Below are 20,486 nucleotides of genomic sequence, written 5' to 3' on the forward strand. Positions count from 1 at the left end.
TGGACTAATTCTACAACAGTTTAGTTTTTATCCAAATTCTATACAGTAACTTCTTCATTACTAATATTTTTTATCACCTACAGATACGTACCCATTAAATATTCTATATCGTTTCCCCTTTTACTAAACTGTGGTTGCACACTTTTGCTCAACAGTGTACCTTCTTCCATATCATCATAGATTATACTAGAAGTAGTACACAATCTCCCACGAGGATCAAGCTTCCCTCTCCCTTTCCACAAATCTCACTCTCCAAAACAACTCACTATCCTTGCACCCTCAAATGGACAGGTATCTCATAGCTATTATCATTCCAAGCCATCCTGAATTGGGTAGCGGCACTCGCGAGTGCCAGGCCGATAGAGAAGGTCTCACGGAGGAGATGAGTGGCAGTCGGACGAAATGGACGAAGGCGGCGAAGGAGGAAGGGTTCCCTCGAAGCTGATGGGAACGAGAGGAGAAATCGAACGGAATGGAAAGGGGCCGAAATGGAGCAAGAGAGGATCGGAGGTGTGCGAGAGCGAGCCGACGAGCGTCGAGTTAGCGAACGAGCAGAGGTCACTGCACGCTGCATTCCTCAGAGTCAAGTCCAAGGTTAATCGGAGGAGGGCCGTTCTCCGAGGCGTCCGCTGCGCTCTCCTCTGCGCTCTCTTCTGCGCTCTCCTCTGCTCTCTCCGTGCCCCTGTTACCGCGGAGCCCAAAACCACGCGAGTCGAGATCGTCGATGGACCCTGAGTGTCCGAGATCGTCGATTCGTAGGCTCATAGGACTCGCTCGATATCTGTGGTCGGAAGACGAAAGAACTTGTGTTACATTTTGAAGGAATTCGAGGCTAGGTCTCAACTCCTTCTTGTACAATTTTCTTTCGTAACGTTATCATAAGCTCGCGACTGGAAGCCAGTTAGAAGCTCAGAGGACTGTAGGAAATTTCTTTCTGGAATCAATTCTTCCACCAGCGACTAGAGGTTCAATTACTGATGTCGAAGACCACGTGAAGTGAAAGAATACTTCCAAGGAAACTTGAGTCCACCTTCGCTGCAGATCTGAAATGTGTGACTACCCCAAACTGCCAACAACAGAGCTCCCATTGAGCGAATATAGATCCCTCACGCGATGGTGCGTGATCGGTTACTTGTGAAGAATTGTCACCACGTGGTACCCGCGTAATGGATAGCGAATCTTCGTAGTATCTACTGGAAAAAGTGCACGAGTCAGACTCGTCAAAGTTTGGTAAGGGGTTAGTTGACGTCTAGAATATAGAGTTTATATTTTTAGAAAGATGAAAGAGCACTGAAATATCTTTTTCATCTAAAAATAAGGGTTCTGGGAGGCACAAGTCTGTAAGACAGTATCGAAGCTGAAGACTTTAAGTGCCAATATTTTGGAAAATATGTGTCTAATATTTTTGGCTGCTCCACAAACCTGCAAGACTTCACCAAAATCAGAGACTTATACTTGAAAGTAAGAACTCCTGAGATCAGCTCGATATCTCTAAAATTTCAATCTCTCTCTAAAACCCATAGAAATCTATTTCCATCCAACGAGACAGCGGCGTCTCGACGCGATAACTCGCGCAATAATTCCAGCGTTCTCGAGGCACGGGAGAAATTCCAGTAACGGGAAGTGGCGCGTCGTGACGCGAGCGTCGACGTTCCCGTTCGCAAACGGCTGGCGACAATTAAGGCCCACATTGATTAAAGTAATTGCCACAAAAAGCGTCATCCGGATGTACGCGTTTAAAACCCGCCTAGTTATCAATTATAATAAATTTCAGTACCGCGTGGGTCTGCCCTCCTCTCCTCTTCCCTCTCCACAATCGTGTTCTCTTCGCGGATCGAGCCTCCTCGAGGACTCCTCGAGCACGCTTCGAGCGACGAAGCTTGCAGAGGCGTCGAGGGAGGACCTCGCTAGAGGCTCGCCCGCGTCCTCGCGAATCTCGCGCATCGCAGACTCGAGGCATCGTTATTATTAGCGAAAGAATGTCGGTGTGTAGGTCAAGCGAGCTGCTCGAGAACGAGAAGAGATCGCGTTCGACTCTCCCCCCCCTTCGTTTCTGATCACGGTTCGTTTGTCATAGGATCATTGGCGATGCTGTTTTCTGCGTGAGAAGAAGTTGAAGAGTTCGAGTGGTGTCGTTTTACGTAGAGGGGTGAGGGTTTATTAAGAGTGTGTTCTGGAGAGTCGATGGGAAGCGTGAATCTGATCGGGGCGGATCGAGGCTCCCAGCGGACGAAGTCTAAAGATCTTTTTTACTCGTGTTCCTGGCCTGTGGCCGACTAGCTAAGATTAGACGAACGCCCGCTATATATAGGATGACATTTATATACGCGCCTACTAAACGCGGAGAACGTACACGCGCTCGTCTCGGCACCAACCCCCTCGCCGCGATTCCCCGGCCGTTTGCTCGTTCTAGCGTTCGTCTTTCACACCCTGGGATAAATATGTGGAGTTGTGCAAGGAGATATACCGGGGTCGTGAACTGTACTCTGAGATCAGACAGACCCCTGGTACCTAGATAGAATCATGTGGGATACGACACTCTATTTAGGTTCCGCCAGCAAAGCGGAACGAGAAATTCTGCCAACTTCGAGAAATCCTCAACTGAAGAACTACGGTTATGAGAGAGATTAGATTTTAGTGCTTCCTGAAGTAGGAGTTCTGACCCATGAAGATTCGTAATCGTATGAGGGACGTCATTCTATGTTTCACAGAATAATTAAACGAAGAATTTAGTCAACTTCGAGAAATCTTCAAATCAAAAATTACGGTCATGAGTGAGATCGAAATTTACTATATTCTGAAGTACGAGCTCTGGACCTATGGGGACTCACAATCATGTGAGATGCACTACGTTTCACATGGTAGTAAACCAACAAATTGAATCAACTTCAAGAAATCCTCGAATCAAAAGCTACGGTCATGAATAGAGTCGAAGTCCCCAGCTAATACGAACAATGTCAATTCTTCTCTGTAGTAGTATCTCAGTGCTTCACAAGCTTCTGAGATGCGATTCCTGTAATCCAACCCTCTTAAGAAACCACCCTCATGGTCTCCTAAGCGAGGATACCGCATGGGGGATGTTCAATTGTCCCAAACCAAGTTTCTTTGCCCGAAGAGGCACAGGGCGTTCACGGAGGTCCGACCGCGTGGGTGTGCGACGCGATTTCCTCGATACGAGGCCGAGCACGAGGAACTGGGACCAACGACCGCGCAATGGACGCGATACCAAAGCAGCGTCGAGCCAGAGGTACCCAACTCGCGGGTCACGGTTCTTTCTTTTTCCCTCGTCGCTCGTGCAGCCGACTGCAGGTTGAACGATGACACGATGACTCGATCGGAGCCGGTACTTGACCGTCCGCGTTCTAAATTGATCCCGTGACTCTGTCTAAGTGGCGCGAATGATTCTAATGACGTCAACCACGTTTCGTTTTTCTCTGCTTTGTTGAGCTGGATTTGTGAATCGCGGTCACTCATTGAATATCATGTTTTGGAGTTAGTAGCTTCTCTATAGGAAATTTTACGAACTCTGACATTATATGCAGGGTTGAATTAAGGCATTGTGGGGTCCAGGACTGGTGCTGTACAAAAATATTCCCTACTTTCTGAGATTTTATTTTCAATCATTGAGCTACAGTCAATATGACTTCTAAAGAGAACCATTAACGAGTAAAAAATAATTCTCTTCTTAAATAAGTTTGCAGAAATTTGTTTTAGTATATGAAAAAATGAGGGCCTCTAAAGGGTGAGATCCAAGGCTGCAGCCTCCCCCTTTAATCCAAGCAGGACTGTGTCCATAACATTAGGTACACATGTCTTGAGAAGCATTGTAACTAGAAGGTCCAAAATCTTGCACAGTAGTTTAGCAACCACATAAATCGACATTATACTGTAAACTCTAATTTTTTAGGAAAATCTGCCTCATGCCCTGCAGCCACAGATACAATGTTCACAGACACCGCTCTCAAAGGGTTGGCGAGTCGCAGCGAAAGAGGCACAGAGCTGCTGAATCGCGATGGTAACGCGTCCCCTTTAACGCGGTGTCTGCAAGCGTGGCCATGGGGTAGCACAGTGCGGCGTCTAAACGTCGAGGACACAGAGGGAAGCCGATGGACAGGAACAACAGGTGTCCGCTGCTTGGAAATCCCTTTCGGCCTGACAAACGCGACGGGTTCGTAACGAGGCTGTTTCCCTCGAGGCGACGAGAATAGCGCCGCGCGACCGTTACGAGAACGAGTGGCAGTGGATTAAAAAGAAGACTGGCAGAGAGAATCGAGAGTAACTGGGGAGATCGAAGGAACATGGCGGAGATAGACACTCTCGAAAAATGTTTCTCTTGAGAAGAATATCTCTCGATATTGGCTCGATCTCAGAGCCACTGTTATATAGTATCTCAGGCTGTCTGAGTATCACTTGCAGAGAGAGTGCTGTATGTAGAGTGTATTATATTTCGTGGAATCGTTATTGATGACGAGACTATAGTGAGCAGAGTATCTTCTGCTAAGAGCTCCCTACTAAAGCCACAGGTTTCACATCATCTCTCTACCACTTTCAACAAGACTAACATTAGGAAGTCTCTAGCATCGATTTTCTGAGACCATGGCTGCTGAAAAGACTACATCGAGTCTCGTGAACTCATCACTCACTATACTCCGAGATCGTTAAAATGAAGTGAGTATTATCCATACACTGTCACACAGACTGTGCTACCAGTACATAAATCCCCTCGGCACGCCACTCGCTATGAACTCGCGAGCGCTCCAGTTTCGCACAGTCCCCACCGTTCACTGTATGAATGGGCCTTACACATGATATCCACGTCCCTCTGAGAGATGCTCGTCACACCTGACCCGCGAGCGTTCATCGAGCGATCGCCGTGGTGCTCGCGTTCCGCCCACGGAACGCGTGTTTACTCACTACGCGTTTGCACGCTCGAGATAACACGACAGCCAACTGCTGACACTGTCCCGCGCGTTCTGGCCGCATTCCCTTCGGGGCCCGAGCTCGGAACGTCCCTCGGCGGTGCTCGCGAGCGTCGCGACGAGCGCGGAATGCGGAACTCTCTCGGCGTGTCTCCTGCAGAGTCGCGAGAGAAGGGACTGGTTACACTGGTTAGTCGCTCCTGGAGCGTCGGGGAACTGAAGGGAAGACCGTCTACAGAGGCGAAACGGAAGGAGAAGAGAGCGAAGAGAGGGAAGAGAGGAGAGGGGAGAGCACGCGTTGCGAAAACGCACCCTCCTCCCGCTAGAGCTGTCACTCGCCCGCGACCGTGCACACCCACGCGCCCGTGTTTGCACGTGTAGCCAGGGAATAATGGTACGTACGAAAGTTTCACTCGGCGCCATTGTTTGTTTTCCCGCCCCACCACTCACTGCGCGCGAGAGATGCGCGAGGGACTCGTATAATTAGACGATTCGGAGGGACTTGGCTGATTTGTGTGATTTTTTTGTTTTTTGGAGAGTCTTAGAGAGATCTGTAGCTTTATCATTTTCTTTAGATTCGAGTTTTGATGACAAATGCTGTATTTATTATATTCTAAATTGCAGAATTTGTGAACTTCGCACGAGATATTTTATCATACATTCGAAGTTGAAGATCGCAAACTACATAGCACAGGTCATGGACAGCACCAAACCAACGTCTACGTATCCACATATTGTTATCTGTATCTGAGGTTTTGAGGTAAAAAGACCCATGAATATTACATTTTTATCGAATTCGAGTTAAGGCCTGAAGTGAGATCTATGGTCTATGATTACGTTTACAATTAAATTAAATTTAAATTCCCTAAATCCGCTCCTCCTAACTTTGCCCTCGTTCAAACTACCTGCCATGCGCAGTAGGTCTGCGCAGCGGTCGAAAAGAAATCTACAGGCGCCGCGGTGAAACTTTATCCATTACCACAGCCGACTGTAGTACTAGCCATGCTGAACGAAAAACAGCAACACTACTAGAGTCCAATTCTCAACTGGATAAACAAAGACACAGTGCTGTGTACTCTTTCTATCAATTGCAAAATCGAACTCTCACGGTGTTCGTCTTTCTCGTTGAGCATGGCTAGCACTAGTCAGCTGTGCCATTGCCAGTAGGCACTAGAGTCTGCTGTGCCATTGCTCCTCGCTACATCATGCATCAGAGCTGGTCCCAGTTTAACCACCGTGCGCCAATCACACTGGCTTGTACCTACTGGCGAGCGCCACGGCGACCACCACCCAGGAGCGTGGACTGCTGTGGATCACCTTGGATCGGCTTCGATGCAGCCGCGAAGAGCAACCAGGGGCGCACAACTATACCGATCGATGCCGCGGGGTGAGGAGCATCGAGGCGAGCGAACGCGAGTCGGTGCCGCGATGCAATCGAACACCGAGTGGCAGGCGCGCGGATTCGCCCGCGCGCACACCACGGGCAACGAGGGGGAACTGCGCGCCGCGCGCGCTGCCGCCTCTTTCGCGATCCTCTCGCGTTCTCCAGTTCTCGCGCGATCGCAGCGACCCGCTGCGCGAGGCTCGCGAATCTCGGGCTATAAATAGAGACCCGGTATTGTTGCCTCCATCCTCCCCTCCCCGCTGCCCCTGCTCACTCCCACCCCAATCCCCCGTCCCCTCCCGCCAAGCAGCCGTCAATGTTTCTCTAGTGCGCGCGAGCGCGAGCACGACCGACAACGCAATCGTAAATGCTGGCTTCTTCCCGCGCCTCTCGGCTCCTCTCAGTGGCGGAAACAGAGGGAGTTATAATATCTAAAAATATTGCCAGGTTTTGTGTAGTCTGTTATGTATACACGATTAATGGGAGTTTGATTATTTAGACTTTCAAAGCATGGTATCGGATAGAAATATTGAAATATGAAGGAAGTTTTAAATCGCGGAGGTGGTTCGAAAGTGTATTAGGTACTTTGAATACTTTGCCCTCTTCTTCGAATCCCAAGGAAAGACGTTTGGATTCGCCCCTGAGTCTTTTGAGTTTGTATATACGATATAAGTGTACACCCTCCTTCTAACCTGCTCCGCTGTTATCTTCTATAGCGCCTCCCTCCGCGACACCCACCCAAGCCCCTCGTCTTTCCTCGTTCTTTTCGGAACGAAACTCGTCTAGTTAAATGACTTGGACTCGTCCAAGGTCTGATTTCAACGTTTAGGTTAGGACTGCGAGTAGAGTTGTAATCTTGGAATGTGTATGAAGCTTGTTCGGGAAGGGTAAGGTAGGGTAGCAGTTGTTGATGTTAAGTGAGGTTACGAATTGATCAGCTGGAATTATTCGTGTGAGAAGTTTGTATTTTGTTATAGAGTTTGTTGAGAATTATTCAATTAAGAGTAAGAAAAGTAGAGCGATATGTATAGGAGATTCTTTTTTGTGCAACTGCGCAGTCACTCTGCGCATGGCGGGTGATTTTGGTTAGAAAGGCGATAGGTAAGAATAAATTCAGAATTTAATTTTCAAAGGGAATTAATCATTTTGATCGAGAACTCTACGTTAAAGAATTAAAGAATGAAGGAAGTTGTTTCTAACCAAAAGTTTCATCTAAATTAGGTAAATTTGAGCAGACTGAACCAGTACGCACCCCCTATGCGCATCTCCCTGCGCATCTCCCTGCGCATCCTCGATGCGCAGCCAGTAGGAGGCCGAAAACAATGGCGGCGGGGGAAGTTCTGTACGTGCTTGCCCCTACGCTTTCGAAGAAATGAATATAATCAGCTGACGCGGCACTGATTACTGTTATCGCGTACACGAGAGGGTAGACGAGTGATCACGTAGCAATGATGGTAAGGATTTTCAGGCTGTTTCTTCTCTGGAGAGGTGGATCCATTATGAGATTCTGTAGTATTCGAGTACAGGTTAATTGAACACGATATTTTCGCGGGAAAAGGACACGTTCCTCAGATAAATACATATTACTCCACGAGTCAATATTTTTTCCATTATTTATCTGAGGTATATAATCCCCATTATTATTCACAACTTTTTACTACCTCTAGTTTCACTCTGAATACTATAAAATCTATTTTACTCAGACTATTTTGCCTACTCGTGTACAATTACTAAAACTCCATTTTTCACTTTCTTACACACTTAAACTTCCCCACAGATGCGTGAAGGTCTTCAGTTTACGTATCAAAAATTGCAAAACAGAGTGACAGAGCAAGAGAGAAACAAGCTTATCGTTCTGACTTATTTGAGAAGCTGCGAGCTTTAAGGGAAGCCAGAAGCACAGCAACTTCCGATATCGCTTCGCTCTCAAACCTCCAACGACACGGTAACCCTCGAAATTTTATTATACAATCTTGGAAATTTATTCTCGATACATACATCGTGTGCCTGACGCAAGCTACGCGATTATTACGTAACACGCGCGGTGTCCAGTAGCATATAGCCACTGGTCAAAGTAGCGCTAATCCCGTACTGGTATCCGTACTCGCGACCACTTGTCTGCGTGCAGGTGTGGGTAGTTGGTAGCCAAGCTTTGAGAATACACAGACTGCGCGGTGATCGTACGATGCTGGTCCATTACACTGACTTTTAAAAATGAAAGCTTCCTGTTTTATATTTCTATGATAAACAGTTCAGAAATTAAATTTGTTTAGGAAATAGAATAAGGATAGTGATAAGAAGCTGCTCGTCGAATTTTTTCTATATTCGAATATTTTAGCAGTTCAATTATATTTGGTGAATAGATATAATTTAATTACATAGACATGGTTCTGCAGACTCCATAGGATACACTTCTCATTATTATCCTCCTCACGAATTGCCAACCATAATATATTCTACGATCAAAATTTGTAGAACACGTGTCCCACTTGTGTCTCTCAATTAGTGTTATATTGACTCTATAAACATTTAGGCTGCATATGTTTATGCTAGCTAAGTTTATTCTAGTTAGTGTCAGTAATAGAGGACTAAGTTAATATCCAATTAAAAAGAAATTAATTCTCATTCGCTCTCTGATTATGCAGAACCATAAATGTCCCATTCGTGTCCCACGAGAAGTCCACTAGAAAGCATCGGAACTAATGCTTCCCAAGAAACGGAAAACAGCTGATCATTTCGATCCCTGTACCACGGTTCACTACCTCGGTTCGCCCGCTCGCGGAGCCCACGCACGAGGGCGAGACTGCTCCTCGGAGCAGGTGGTTCCTGGCTGCGTCCCGCGACCGCCAAACTCCTCGGCGGTCTCGATTCGATCGATACTCTCCTTCCATTTTCTTCGCCGCTCGCCCACCCTGTCGCGTCCCTAGGAAAGAAAGCTTCCGAGTGGCGCGAGTCACGAGAAAGCCACCATCCGAAAATAGGAGGCAAGGTCACCCCTTCTCGGCCTACACGCCGCTCCCTACACCCCAAAGTCCCGAGGTATCGATCGACCGAACGATAGCCGAACTGTCCGAGTTACGCTGAACGTTGCAGCGTCTCGGAACGCCTCCTCCAACCTGGAATCCGCCGCGTCGCGAATAGATTTCGCCGAAGAGGACCTTACAGAGGGAAGAAGCTCTCTGGATGATCGAATAGAAGCTGGTACTCGGGACAGGGGTTCTCAAACGTTACTCTTGAGACTGTGAGATCTCTGGGGAAGTCGGTAGCGGGTATAGACTCGATATCGATTGGGGGAGAAAGTTCATTTCTGTGGTGATGATATTAAACCATCTTTTATTAGGAATATTATACCCTATTTTGTATTTAGGTTCGGGGTAGTCGATATTTTTTTGGAGAAGACTAGGGTAACTATGGGAAACATTAAGAGAGTTGTATGAGATAATAGTGTGAGTGCTAGGGATTAAATACAATTCTGAATATTTCTTTCTTTGGTCGAAGGACTATTCGTGTTCCATGAGAAGTCCTTTGGGAAGCGTTAGGGATAGTGCTTCCCAGAGGACTTCTCATTATAGGTAGTTCCATTGAAAAGTTCCCAATATCAAAACCTTTGAAACTGTTACTAACGCTGCAACTAGCTTTCAATTTTCACAACACATGTTTCGATTGATCATTAAGCTGCCCTCTATAAATTACTCCTAGATCCAAATTATGATTTGGGGTGTTCCCAGATATCAGGGAATTCCCTCCTCCCCAAGGGGGTATTTCCCTAATTCCTAGCAAGAGTTCTGGGTGACAGAAGACAGTGTTCTCTCTCGCGAAGTAGCTTCGTTGCGAGAAGAACGAAGATGGGCAAAGGTGTGGGGTGGGGAACGGCCAATAGGTGTGTCGGTGCAAGGATTTTTCTGAAAGATGGCGCGTGTTGGACGGGCGGAGCAGACCGCTCGTGACTCTAATCCATCCAGGGTCTCTCGTCACTTCCGACTATTTATAGACGACCGCTCGATATGATGTACCGGCGTTATTTTTAGCGGCTTACCTAGCTACAGCCCTTTCACCCCTTCGAAATAGCACTTGGGCAGACTGAGCGGCCGCGGTATTCGTTGCCCGCCTCATCGAGCCGCGCACTTTTTGCCTAACCGAAAATTGGCTCTCCTTCCTTCGACCGACGAAATTCGAATTCCAAGCGCGCCTCGCGCAGAAATCCTGCGAATCGTATCTCTTACCCCTTTGCAGTCCAATCTATTTATCTCAGTTTTAAAGATCTAATCCTTATTTATTATTTACTTAGTTGAATTTTTTCAATTCATTCATCCATTCAAACAAACAACTATGTACTTATATACTAATATTAATCATCGACATTTCCTTCATTTTTGGCTCGACTTCCATCGGTTTTAAAGAAAAATTCCAAAAGACAAAAATTGTTTATTTTCTCCGCGTAAAACTCTGGAAACTTTTTTCTCGTAGACGTAATTTGGACGTCTCTGAGGCGTCTTGCGAATATTTCTCAAGATGTTCCAAGGACTCATACCGAAGACGTCCTAAAATACTACTGTATAACTTCAAACGTTTCAAAGACATATTTTAGGACCTGACTGAATGTCTTCAAGACATTTCTAAGACGTCTCCATGCTACATAGATACACAGTACCACCGAGTGACATCCCCTATCTCGACGTCAACCTCAACTTCGTATCACCCCTCCTTTTCCTCCCATCCCATCTCTCATTTCCCTATATTCTCCTTATCCCGTCTAAACCTGTCCTCCACTCAGTGCCGAGCACCCTATATCCGTCCCCTGAATGCACCCCAAACTACCAGAGCACCGCCAGCCGCGCGTGGTCACGCAACAAAACCTGACCGTCCACGTTTGTTTGTGCGACCGATCATGTAACTCCGTTTAATTACGTGTCCGCGCAATTACACGGTGAACCGGCTTCCTCTTGAAATAGCTGGAATCGATACGGTCGTTTGGAACGTCCAAAGGCTCGCGACGTCCTACCGACGTTACCCCCTGGTTCCCCTTCGAATTTCTCGACTGGAACGAGCGGAGGGCCGCCAATGGTGGCGCTTGGTAAATACGCGTGCGTCCACGCGCTCTACGCGCTTGCAGAACACTCGACGGCGGTTCGTGAGGGGCAGGAGGGAGGAGAGAGAGAGAGGAGGAGGGTCGCTTCATAGGTGGTCGTACGGTGGAACGACGTATGGTGGGCTAGGACAAAAATAGTGGCGGTCCCGTTCGAAAATACCGACTGCTAAAAATACGAGGAAAAATAAACGTCTACACGTGCAAAAACACGCATTAATATTCGTTGCGCGGCCGACGTCCATGTTTTCTGGCGGCGAACGAGCGCGAGGGAGCTCGTTCAGGAGGATGGATCCCACGGGGGTAAACGGGAGGGTGAGGGAGAGGAGCTGGAGGAGCGCGCGAAAATTGAACAGAGTCCCTCGCAGGGTTATAAACGAGGCGGGCACGCGTGCTCGGGCTGGCGCCACCCTGACAAGGCGAGGTGGCGCCTGTACTGACTCATCGGGAACAGAAGCGGCGACCACGGAGCGGGGAGGTTCGAAACGGAGACCTGTGTCACTGGTGGTCGTGGATTGTTGTGATGGGAGATGGAAGTGCAGGGTGATCCTCTCGCTGGGAGACTCGAATCAATGCCGCCGTGAAAACATCGCAGCGGGACTCTATTGTGACGTAAGAGGCCCAGAAGACACTTAGGCGCTTTCCTGCTGCGGTGTTTTCGTGGCGGCATTGTCTTTCTGTATCCTAGAGAGAGGATCACCCTGTATATTTCGCCAGGCAGAAATTAGTAGTCGAAAGCTAAGTCTTCTATTGAAATACAAGGTGACTTTTTCATTAGTGGATTCAGAAGCAATGCCACTGCTTAAATATCATAACAGAGACTCTGTTCCTCTGCTATTGATAAACTATTGAACATGTAAAGGTTCAAATGCTAAGCCTCCAAGAAACGAAAGAAATCGCTGTGAATTGTTTAAAGGGAGGGGGTTGTAGAAGCATTGGACGTCGTTAAATAACGAGACAGGTTTCACAGCTGTGTGACTCAGTTCCAAAAACTTTGAGGTCGACGACATTCGTACTATGCTCGAAACACGGTGAACGATGTAAACTCGTGTCTCGTGGATGAGCTTATAGTAAGCGCCACGTTTCCACAATCTACGAAACGATTAATCATTCATCCTCCCTTGCAAGAAAGTGTCTCAATTAGGGGATGAAGTATTCTTTCAATACTCAGTCTTCTAAATTCCGGTACCTGCCAAGGGACATGGGTTACGCGAAAATCGGTTAGATTGAAGGGTGACGTAAATGGAGTCATGGTAAGCTATTGTCGTAATTAAGGGAAAACGAAGAGCGAAAGGACAGAGGCGAGAGAAAGGGTGGAGGGGACGACAAATAGGATATAAATAGAAGCGATACTGGGTCCGTGGACTTTTCTAGGGTGACCTTTACGCGAGGCACCGTCTACTTTCACGGCGCGCTATTAGGCTAGGTTATTGGTTCCGTCTTTACCCTTCGTCCCCCTCCGGCTGGATGCCGCCGTTTGCGGATCTGGGTTATGTTTACTACCCCCTCCGCCTTCGAACACCTACGTCTACATTCCACGAGGCCCGCGCGTGTGTCAGTGCGAAAAATTTCGAGTTCTGGCCCATCGTCTTGATAAGAAGTCAGTTACTGCTAAATATCAAGCTTACTTGTGGTGTCTAACTTTATGGTTGGGATAGTGTATGTAAGTACTGACCCTTTGGGCTAAATAGATATAGATAGACTGTAGAATATAGATAATAAATGCTTGAAAGGTTTTGATAATTTAAACATTGGAAAATTTGATACTTACTATTATGTATATAAATTTGATAATTACTATTAGGTACTTATATAGGTAAATTGAGTATTTGAATGATGGAAAAGTTTTTGATATTTTAAGAGTTGAGTATTAAAGTATGTAAGAATTTGTATATTTATTTAGTAATCATAGATAGCTATATATACCAATGTTCTATACCTGAGAGTCATAAAACTACCCAAGTTAATTTCTTTCAAAACGGAGTTTTACACATCGGTGACTTTTAGTGCTTCCTCTTCACTTTACCAACACAAGAATCCATTTACACCACGTCATAAATAAAAAAGATCGACTCCTAAAAATTACTGTAAACACAATGTTAAGAGAGGTGTGATTACATTTATTGCTCTGCTGTCCTGAAAACTACTAAACGTAAAAAGATACTTTCATTTGACTTTGAGGAAGAATATTGTCAGTCCTCTACGATCATCGGATAGTGTATCATCAGAGAATTTTTGTGAAGGCCTTAAAAGGATAAAAATCGTGTTTAGAGTGTCAGTGAGGTATTAAGTGTATTAATCATAGTATTACAATATTTTTCAATAGTGAGAATTATCGACAACTATTAATACTATTATATATGATTCATCTCTGCTTTTATAAAGGAACTCTATCAATCGTGTACCGAGTCTCTCAGAGTCTCCAACTCCCCAAAAAATCAAGATAACAAACCAAGCGACAATCATCCCCGAAACCTTCCACGTTGGTCTAACAAAAAAAGCTTAATTTTAAAGAAATTAGAATTGAATTATTCTGGTTCCCAGATCTTCTTCGAGTTTCCTCATCATCACTGTTTTCCCTCAGAGTCCCCAACTCCTCAAAAAACCAAAGTAACCAACCAAGCGACAGTCATCCCTGAAACCCTCCACGTTGGTCCCACCAAAACCTTAATTTTATAGAAATTAGAGTTGAATTATTCTGGTTCTCAGATCTTCTTCGAGTTTCCTCATCATCATCACTCCTTTCCCCTAGAGTCTCTAACTCCCCAAAAATCCAAGATAACCAACCAAGCGACAGTCATCCCTGAAACCCTCCACGTTGGTCCCACCCAAAACCTTAATTTTATAGAAATTAGAGTTGAATTATTCTGACTATCAGGATTTCTTCGAGTTTCCTCATCATCATCACTGCTTTCCCTAGAGTCTCTAACTCCCCAAAAATCCAAGATAACCAACCAAGCGACAGTCATCCCTGAAACTCTCCACGTTGGTCCCACCAAAACCTCAATTTTAAATAAATTACAGTTCAATTATTCTGGTTCCCAGATCTTCTTCGAGTTTCCTCATCATCATCACTCCTTTCCCCTAGAGTCCCCAACTCCCCAAAAAACCAAAGTAACCAACCAAGCGACAATCATCCCCGAAACCCTCCACGTTGGTCCCACCCAAAAGCGCGGGTCTCGCAAAAGTCTCGCAGCGACGAAACGCGACCATCGTTCGCGTAGCAACTGGCTGTCGCGGTAAAAATAGAAATAGCCGCGCGGCGATCGATCGGCGTTCCTTCCCGTCGCTCTGTCCACCCGATGGAGGGCTTTTCGAAGCGGGCTCGGTCAGCCGATCGCGGCGGCATCGTGGCCCGCCGAGCATGGGGGAGGCAAGAGAAGCGGACGAAAACACTGGCTGCGCGTGGACGTCGTGGACGTCGTGGACGATCGGGAAGGGGCGCGGGAGCAACACCCACACCCTCGCCGCGGGAACGAAGCGTGTTACGACGCAGGCCGAAATTAGCACGGGCACAATACGCGATCCCGCCTTCGCTCGGGAAAATAGATTTGGCAGTCGACCAACACCGAGGGCTTCGAATAGACCCCGAATATATGGATCATCCGCGTCCCCTTCTGCGCTCCTGGATACCGAGCCTCCGTGCTCGCGGTGAAAGGTGGGACTTAGGGGGCGAACACATTATCGTCGCGGCACGTGAGCTCGCGTCACATATTATAGCAAATTTGTTTTCATGTTGTAGCAAGATGGGTCGAAAACGAGGGAGAAACTTCGACTCACACTATGGACTTGTTAGAGCATCTATGTAATGAGGGTTTACGTGACGTGGCAGCGAGGGTGCGAACGCATTACCATCACGCCACGTATTATAGCAAATCCATAGTGTGAGCCGAGGTTTTTCCCTTGTTTTAGACCTAGTTTGTTACGAGATGGAACGAATCTGTTATAATGTGTGACGTGACAGTAATGTGTTCGGACTATGTATGTATAAGATTACATACATGGGTGATCGGAACTGCGTGCTGAAGCCAAGATGGAAGGATGGAAGTATTTATAAATGCATGAAAATCGGTGGTCTTCTTATGAGTGACAGGATTGTCTAAAATGTTCAAAAACAGAGCAAAGTATGAAAAGTGTCATGAGTAGGAAGCCCTCGGTTTTTACACGATCAGCAGGTATTCGCGCCGATTTTGCTGACGTTGGCGTTGGTAGGAAAAAACTGAGAGTCAGCAGGAAAAAAGCACTGAACCATCAGTCGTAAAAGACGGAGAATTCTCTGTCTTCCTCTGACTTCCGCGTGTCCGAGTAGAGCCAGTGTTTTCTTCCGCGGAGAGAGGAAAAAAGATAAGTGTGGTCAGCAATTTCTAGCCGAGCAGGGAGAAAGGGAGACAGAGGACGGATAAGAGGGGTAGAGTGAGGAAGACAGAGCGTCACAATTCATCCATCCCCCATGAATGACAGTTCCAGCGTGAAAAGCATCGCGCTACATGCATAATTTCTCGTCGTTCTTTATTCCCCCTCGAGTGGATCGGTATCGGAATAAATAAAGATGTGGTAGGAGTTTAGCATTTACCCGATATGAGCTCAGGAATAATTCTGCCCCTTCAATTCTCTTCCTGAAAATTACTGTTCTTTTTCAGGTCACACGTCAAGAAAAAAGCATGCATTTGTTGATGGAGAAATTGGTTGTAAAGAAGGGATTATTGTGGAGGAGGGACTGATTGTGTGTAAGAGGTCACGAGACTATAGCGAGTGAGTGAGTACTCCTTTTTCATCTTTTTGTGACTGTATTACATTTTGAAAATATGAATATTGGAAATATTGGCGATTTAAAAATTTGAAAATTTGAAAATTTGAATATTTGAAAATTTGAATATTTGAAAATTTAAATATTGGAAATATTGGTGATTTCAAATTTTGAATATTTGAATATTTGAATAGTGAAATATTAAAAATTTTGAATATTAAACAATTTGAAAGCTCGAGCACTGGATTAATCAAAATACTAAATAGCAAAAAATATGAAGATTTAAATATCCACCTATTTAAAAATTTGAACAGTCGATAATTTGAAGCTTAAAATACCCAAAATTGAAAAACCAGACAACCATAAAATTGTACTACCAATTTCTCATTGTACAATTCTCAACGAATAAAATCGAAGAGTGCACAATTTACATTTACACTACAAGAGTGAATCTTTCAGCGAAAATAAGGCATCAGTGTCGACTATGTATGCAAAAAATTATTAACCCTGAGCTGATACCGCGGGGTCATGGTACTTATACTAACTTAATTCTTCGCATTTAGCGTAAAGCGAATCAGAGTCACAGAGATCCCCAGCTCACCGCTTATAATGTCGAGTGTCATACCAGCCAAGTATTAATATCTTTACCAATGACCGTAACTAACTACAGTGTTTACTCGAAGAACGCTCACAGCTCGCGATCGGCGGCAATATCTTATCGTGACGTGTGTACCATTCCTGAGGCTCATTCATTCGTCGATCCCTATTCATCTATTCGACGCTCGCTACGCGTACTTTCAACGAACAATGTTTACAGCGACAAGAGACGCTCGCCAGGCGAAAATTGAACGTTCAACGAGGTAACACTGTAATTACATGGAAATTATCAACGAACAATGAATTCTACTATCATAGAATCAGATTCTTTTCGTTAATGCAAATTCTCTTCGCAAAAATATCAATTATTTTTCATTAGTTAAACACTGTAGAAAGTAACGACAAAATAATCCTTTCAATTCGAGAAAATCTTCGCTTTATGACTCCCTGGCGCCATGAATCAATCTCATTACCATATCCCTCGGTATAAGAGATGCAGATGCACTCGAATAAGGTACAGTTAAAACTAAACTTTCCCAGATTTCTCATATTAATTTCTACCATTGAAAAGATCGTTGACAAAGCCTAACAACAGAAGCACATAAAATACTATTTTTTAAAGAAGCTAATTTAACGCTAGGGACTAGCACTGCCCCTAATCTCGTCATATTAGTTTGATTGCAAGCATAACGCCCAGCATATCCGCGAGAAGTCGATCATTTAGCGACAGTGTACTCTGTTTCACCGATCTCCAAAGGCAATCAGACCCAATGACAACTCCCGAGCCCCCATCAGTGCCAGTGTCGGCCGTGACGTAGCCCGATTTCGAGCGTAACGCTTTCCACGTGCGCGCGAAAACAAAGCTCGCCGATTAGCGTTAATCCCCCTTGACGCGTATCGACGAGGCTCCGCGGTGCGCCGCTATAAATAGCGTCGTCCACTGCGCCACTTGATAACGACCGCGGCGGCGTTTTCGTTTCGTTTCTTCGCCCCGACGAATCAATTTGTCGTCGAAGGCGTCGCCGTTCGACGGTGCACGATGAGAGCAGTCTTTCGCGGCAGCGGATCGATACGCGGATACCTATTATTAGACGCGTCCCGTTGGTCACGACGACGATTATCGTCCGTGGCATTATCGTGCGCCTCTGTTTCGACGTCAATCGCGCTCCTGTTAACCCTCCAATTTCAGACAAATTCCAATTACGAACGGTCACGTGCCGGAAATTCAGTGGGCGGATCTTTTTACGGTGGTCGAAGACACTTCTTGGGATCGTAATGATCGTTACGTGGACGGAGAGGGACGAATATAGGTTTCGATGGATTGAAGGGTGGCAGGGGAGCTATATTGAAGCACAAAGTGTCTTACGGTACAGCGTATGATCTGTCTTCGTTTTGTAATGTCGCAGAGTTAACATACCTGTAGGATAAATTGAGATCCAGAGGATTTTGTGATCTTACAGATGCTCTATAATTTTACAGATGTATAAAATTAATTTTATGGTAAAATTTTTAGAGTAAGATCGGTAATTTTACGGGTCTATGAAATTAAAGAGCACAAAAGTTCGAATTCTCTGAGGGCATAGTGAGTCCATTCGTTTTTCTAATTGATTCTGCAAACATTTGACTCGAGTAGTAATGGTACAGTAAAATAGAAAGTTTAGTAAGTATCCCAGAATTTTTTTAGATTTTTTGGAAGTTTAGAACAGTGGAGAAAATAGGCGTGGAGAGAATGGACCCAGTGTGCCTACGAAAGGTGTGAAAATTAAGTGTGTCTGTGGAAGGTTAATATTTTATTTTTGCCCCTCAATGCGTCTATAAAATTGTAAAATTCTCTGATTGTTAGTTTAGCATAAGATTGTCTTAACTAGGTATCAGATGTTATTGCTAAACGAAGGCAGATCGAACACTATGTTACAGGACATTTTGTGCTCCAATTTGGATCCCTGCTACCTCGATCTGTCATCATCCCTTAAAATATCGAAGACTATATTTGTTACACTCTGTACATGTATAAAATGGCACTGAAATAGGTGGTCTCATTTTAGTAGCAGATTGTACTATTTCTGAGGGTGAATAAAGGTCATATACAAAGTGTGAATAGCACATGTCTTAATATTTTAAGGTTAGTAGGGGAGGTCAAAGGGACCTGATGTAGCACTCACTGGTAGTCAAACACTATCGTGAGAAGAGCCATAGTTCGTCTATCGTATCTATATTGCATAGAATAAATCCTCTGACTAATTACGTATGTTTTACATGTCTGATTCTTCGAGCATAGTGAGTCGTCTCTTCCTAAAATAACCTCTTTTCCTGTTAAGTAATTCATGTACGTAGTTATTACACAACCACTGAATCAATTAAACAGCTTGGGACAAGAAAAGATGTTCGACCAGTTTTCATACTGCTCGTCAGAAACTAAAAATGAATCTATGAAAACTCCGAGCTGGAATAATATTACCAAAGCTAATAGAGCGAAATATCTCTCGCAGCTGTGTTTGCTCTATCAACGTATTTATTCATTGAAACCTGTTACTGCAACATGTATACCTATAATTTTAGTTTTGATCGTTTATTAGAGTTATTAATCACGCGCTGAGGCTGATCAGCTTCGACAACTAACAAAGTCTCCAGCTTAATTATGATCAAATTGTGGTTCTGGACCTCTTCTAGGCACCTAAATACTATGAATCCTAAGTTTTGGAAATCCTCTCAGAAAGATTTTTACAGGAAAAAACCACCCTCAATTTTACGCCTCGTATCTGAGTACAAAAGAATTTTCAAAAAAAATTCAATTCAGGGATAAAAAAGCAGAGGCTTTGCTCTTTAAAATGATCCCAGGCCCACTGCTGTACGACTTTTTTCCACAATATTACAGCATCTTAAAGATCGTCAATTTGTAGAACTAAAAATTAGCGATCTATTAATTTCGCGGTGAAATATATTAAATACATAACAATTCTAAGTACCACAAAATCGATCATATAACTCAAAAAAGAAAGAAAATGGAACAGAAAAAGAAAGAATTTTCCATGCCCAAACTCTTCAAGTCTGTTCACTTCTCGAATAATCGCAGATACTTGGCTAGACTTGAAATGAACAAACTTGAAATGAGCAAACTTAAAATTTGCCTCGCTTTGAATTTCAAATGCTCGTCTGTGTATACACTGGAATAGCTCTATTTCGAAGCCGATAACGATCACCCGCGTCGATGCCGCGAAGGGGGCGAACCGATCGCGATGGGGTGGCCCGCTCGTGCGAAAGTTGCGCGTTCGATTCGGACGTAAGCTCGCCGATATGCGCGCATGCATAATGCCAAGCATAACGGAGTAGTTTATTTATAACACGTCGCGGAAATACACTCGACGCCTTTATTGTAAAACGTTGTGTAACACCACGCGCGTGTTACGTAACCACGGGACGCCGAGCTCGCGAATCGGCGTATCCACGCTTCGCGGGCTGACGCAGCTAATCGTCCAACGATCGTCGATCAACGAGCGGTCGAATGAAAGGCAACCGATACTCCGTCGATCGAATGAACAGGAAATTATTCGACTAGAAAAGGAAATATGGTTCGACGTGGCCGGTTTGGTAGAAAAGTGGAAACTAGAAATAAAAGATCGTATCATTTTTTGTTGGGGAAAATCACCGAAAAATCAGTCATGCCAAGGTATAGTCGCTTGAAATTTAAATATCTACTAATCCTAGGAACTAGGATCCAAAAATCGAGAAAAGTATGTTATAGGCTTTGAAAAT

General features: G+C 45.0%; 2 protein-coding genes and 1 long non-coding RNA gene across 21 annotated transcripts in view; 1 reads left to right on the forward strand and 2 right to left on the reverse strand.

Moving 5' to 3' along the window:
* Positions 1–20,486, reverse strand: part of Hdac4 (histone deacetylase 4) — a 45,245-nt gene that overhangs the window by 13,679 nt on the left and 11,080 nt on the right. For 5 of the 18 annotated variants that reach the window (XM_076387899.1, XM_076387913.1, XM_076387904.1 and 2 more), the window contains exon 1: positions 92–292. The exons of 7 other annotated variants lie outside the window; for them this stretch is intronic. In XM_076387899.1, coding sequence (XP_076244014.1) covers positions 92–170 — 79 coding nt within the window. In that variant the 5' untranslated portion in view covers positions 171–292. Of the gene's footprint in view, positions 1–91; positions 293–4,803; positions 4,959–6,184; positions 6,381–20,486 lie in introns of those variants that run through there. 6 more of the 18 variants (XM_076387905.1, XM_076387911.1, XM_076387912.1 and 3 more) reach the window with 4 other exon arrangements.
* LOC143185022 (uncharacterized) lies at positions 986–1,761 on the reverse strand. The gene is made up of 2 exons (XR_013002860.1): positions 1,423–1,761; positions 986–1,190 (listed from the first exon to the last, which is right to left on the reverse strand). It is a non-coding gene; the product is annotated as an uncharacterized LOC143185022 (long non-coding RNA).
* The window catches only part of LOC143185179 (uncharacterized), a 28,827-nt gene continuing 13,476 nt past the window's right edge, over positions 5,136–20,486 (forward strand). The window contains exons 1-3 of one of the 2 annotated variants that reach the window (XM_076387948.1): positions 5,136–5,313; positions 5,544–5,679; positions 16,030–16,145. The gene's annotated coding sequence lies outside the window, so the exon portion shown is untranslated. Of the gene's footprint in view, positions 5,314–5,543; positions 5,680–7,594; positions 7,758–8,080; positions 8,249–16,029; positions 16,146–20,486 lie in introns of those variants that run through there. The other variant, XM_076387950.1, reaches the window with a different exon arrangement.

Source organism: Calliopsis andreniformis, chromosome 10 (genome assembly GCF_051401765.1).
Source record: "Calliopsis andreniformis isolate RMS-2024a chromosome 10, iyCalAndr_principal, whole genome shotgun sequence".
NCBI lineage: Eukaryota > Metazoa > Arthropoda > Insecta > Hymenoptera > Andrenidae > Calliopsis > Calliopsis andreniformis.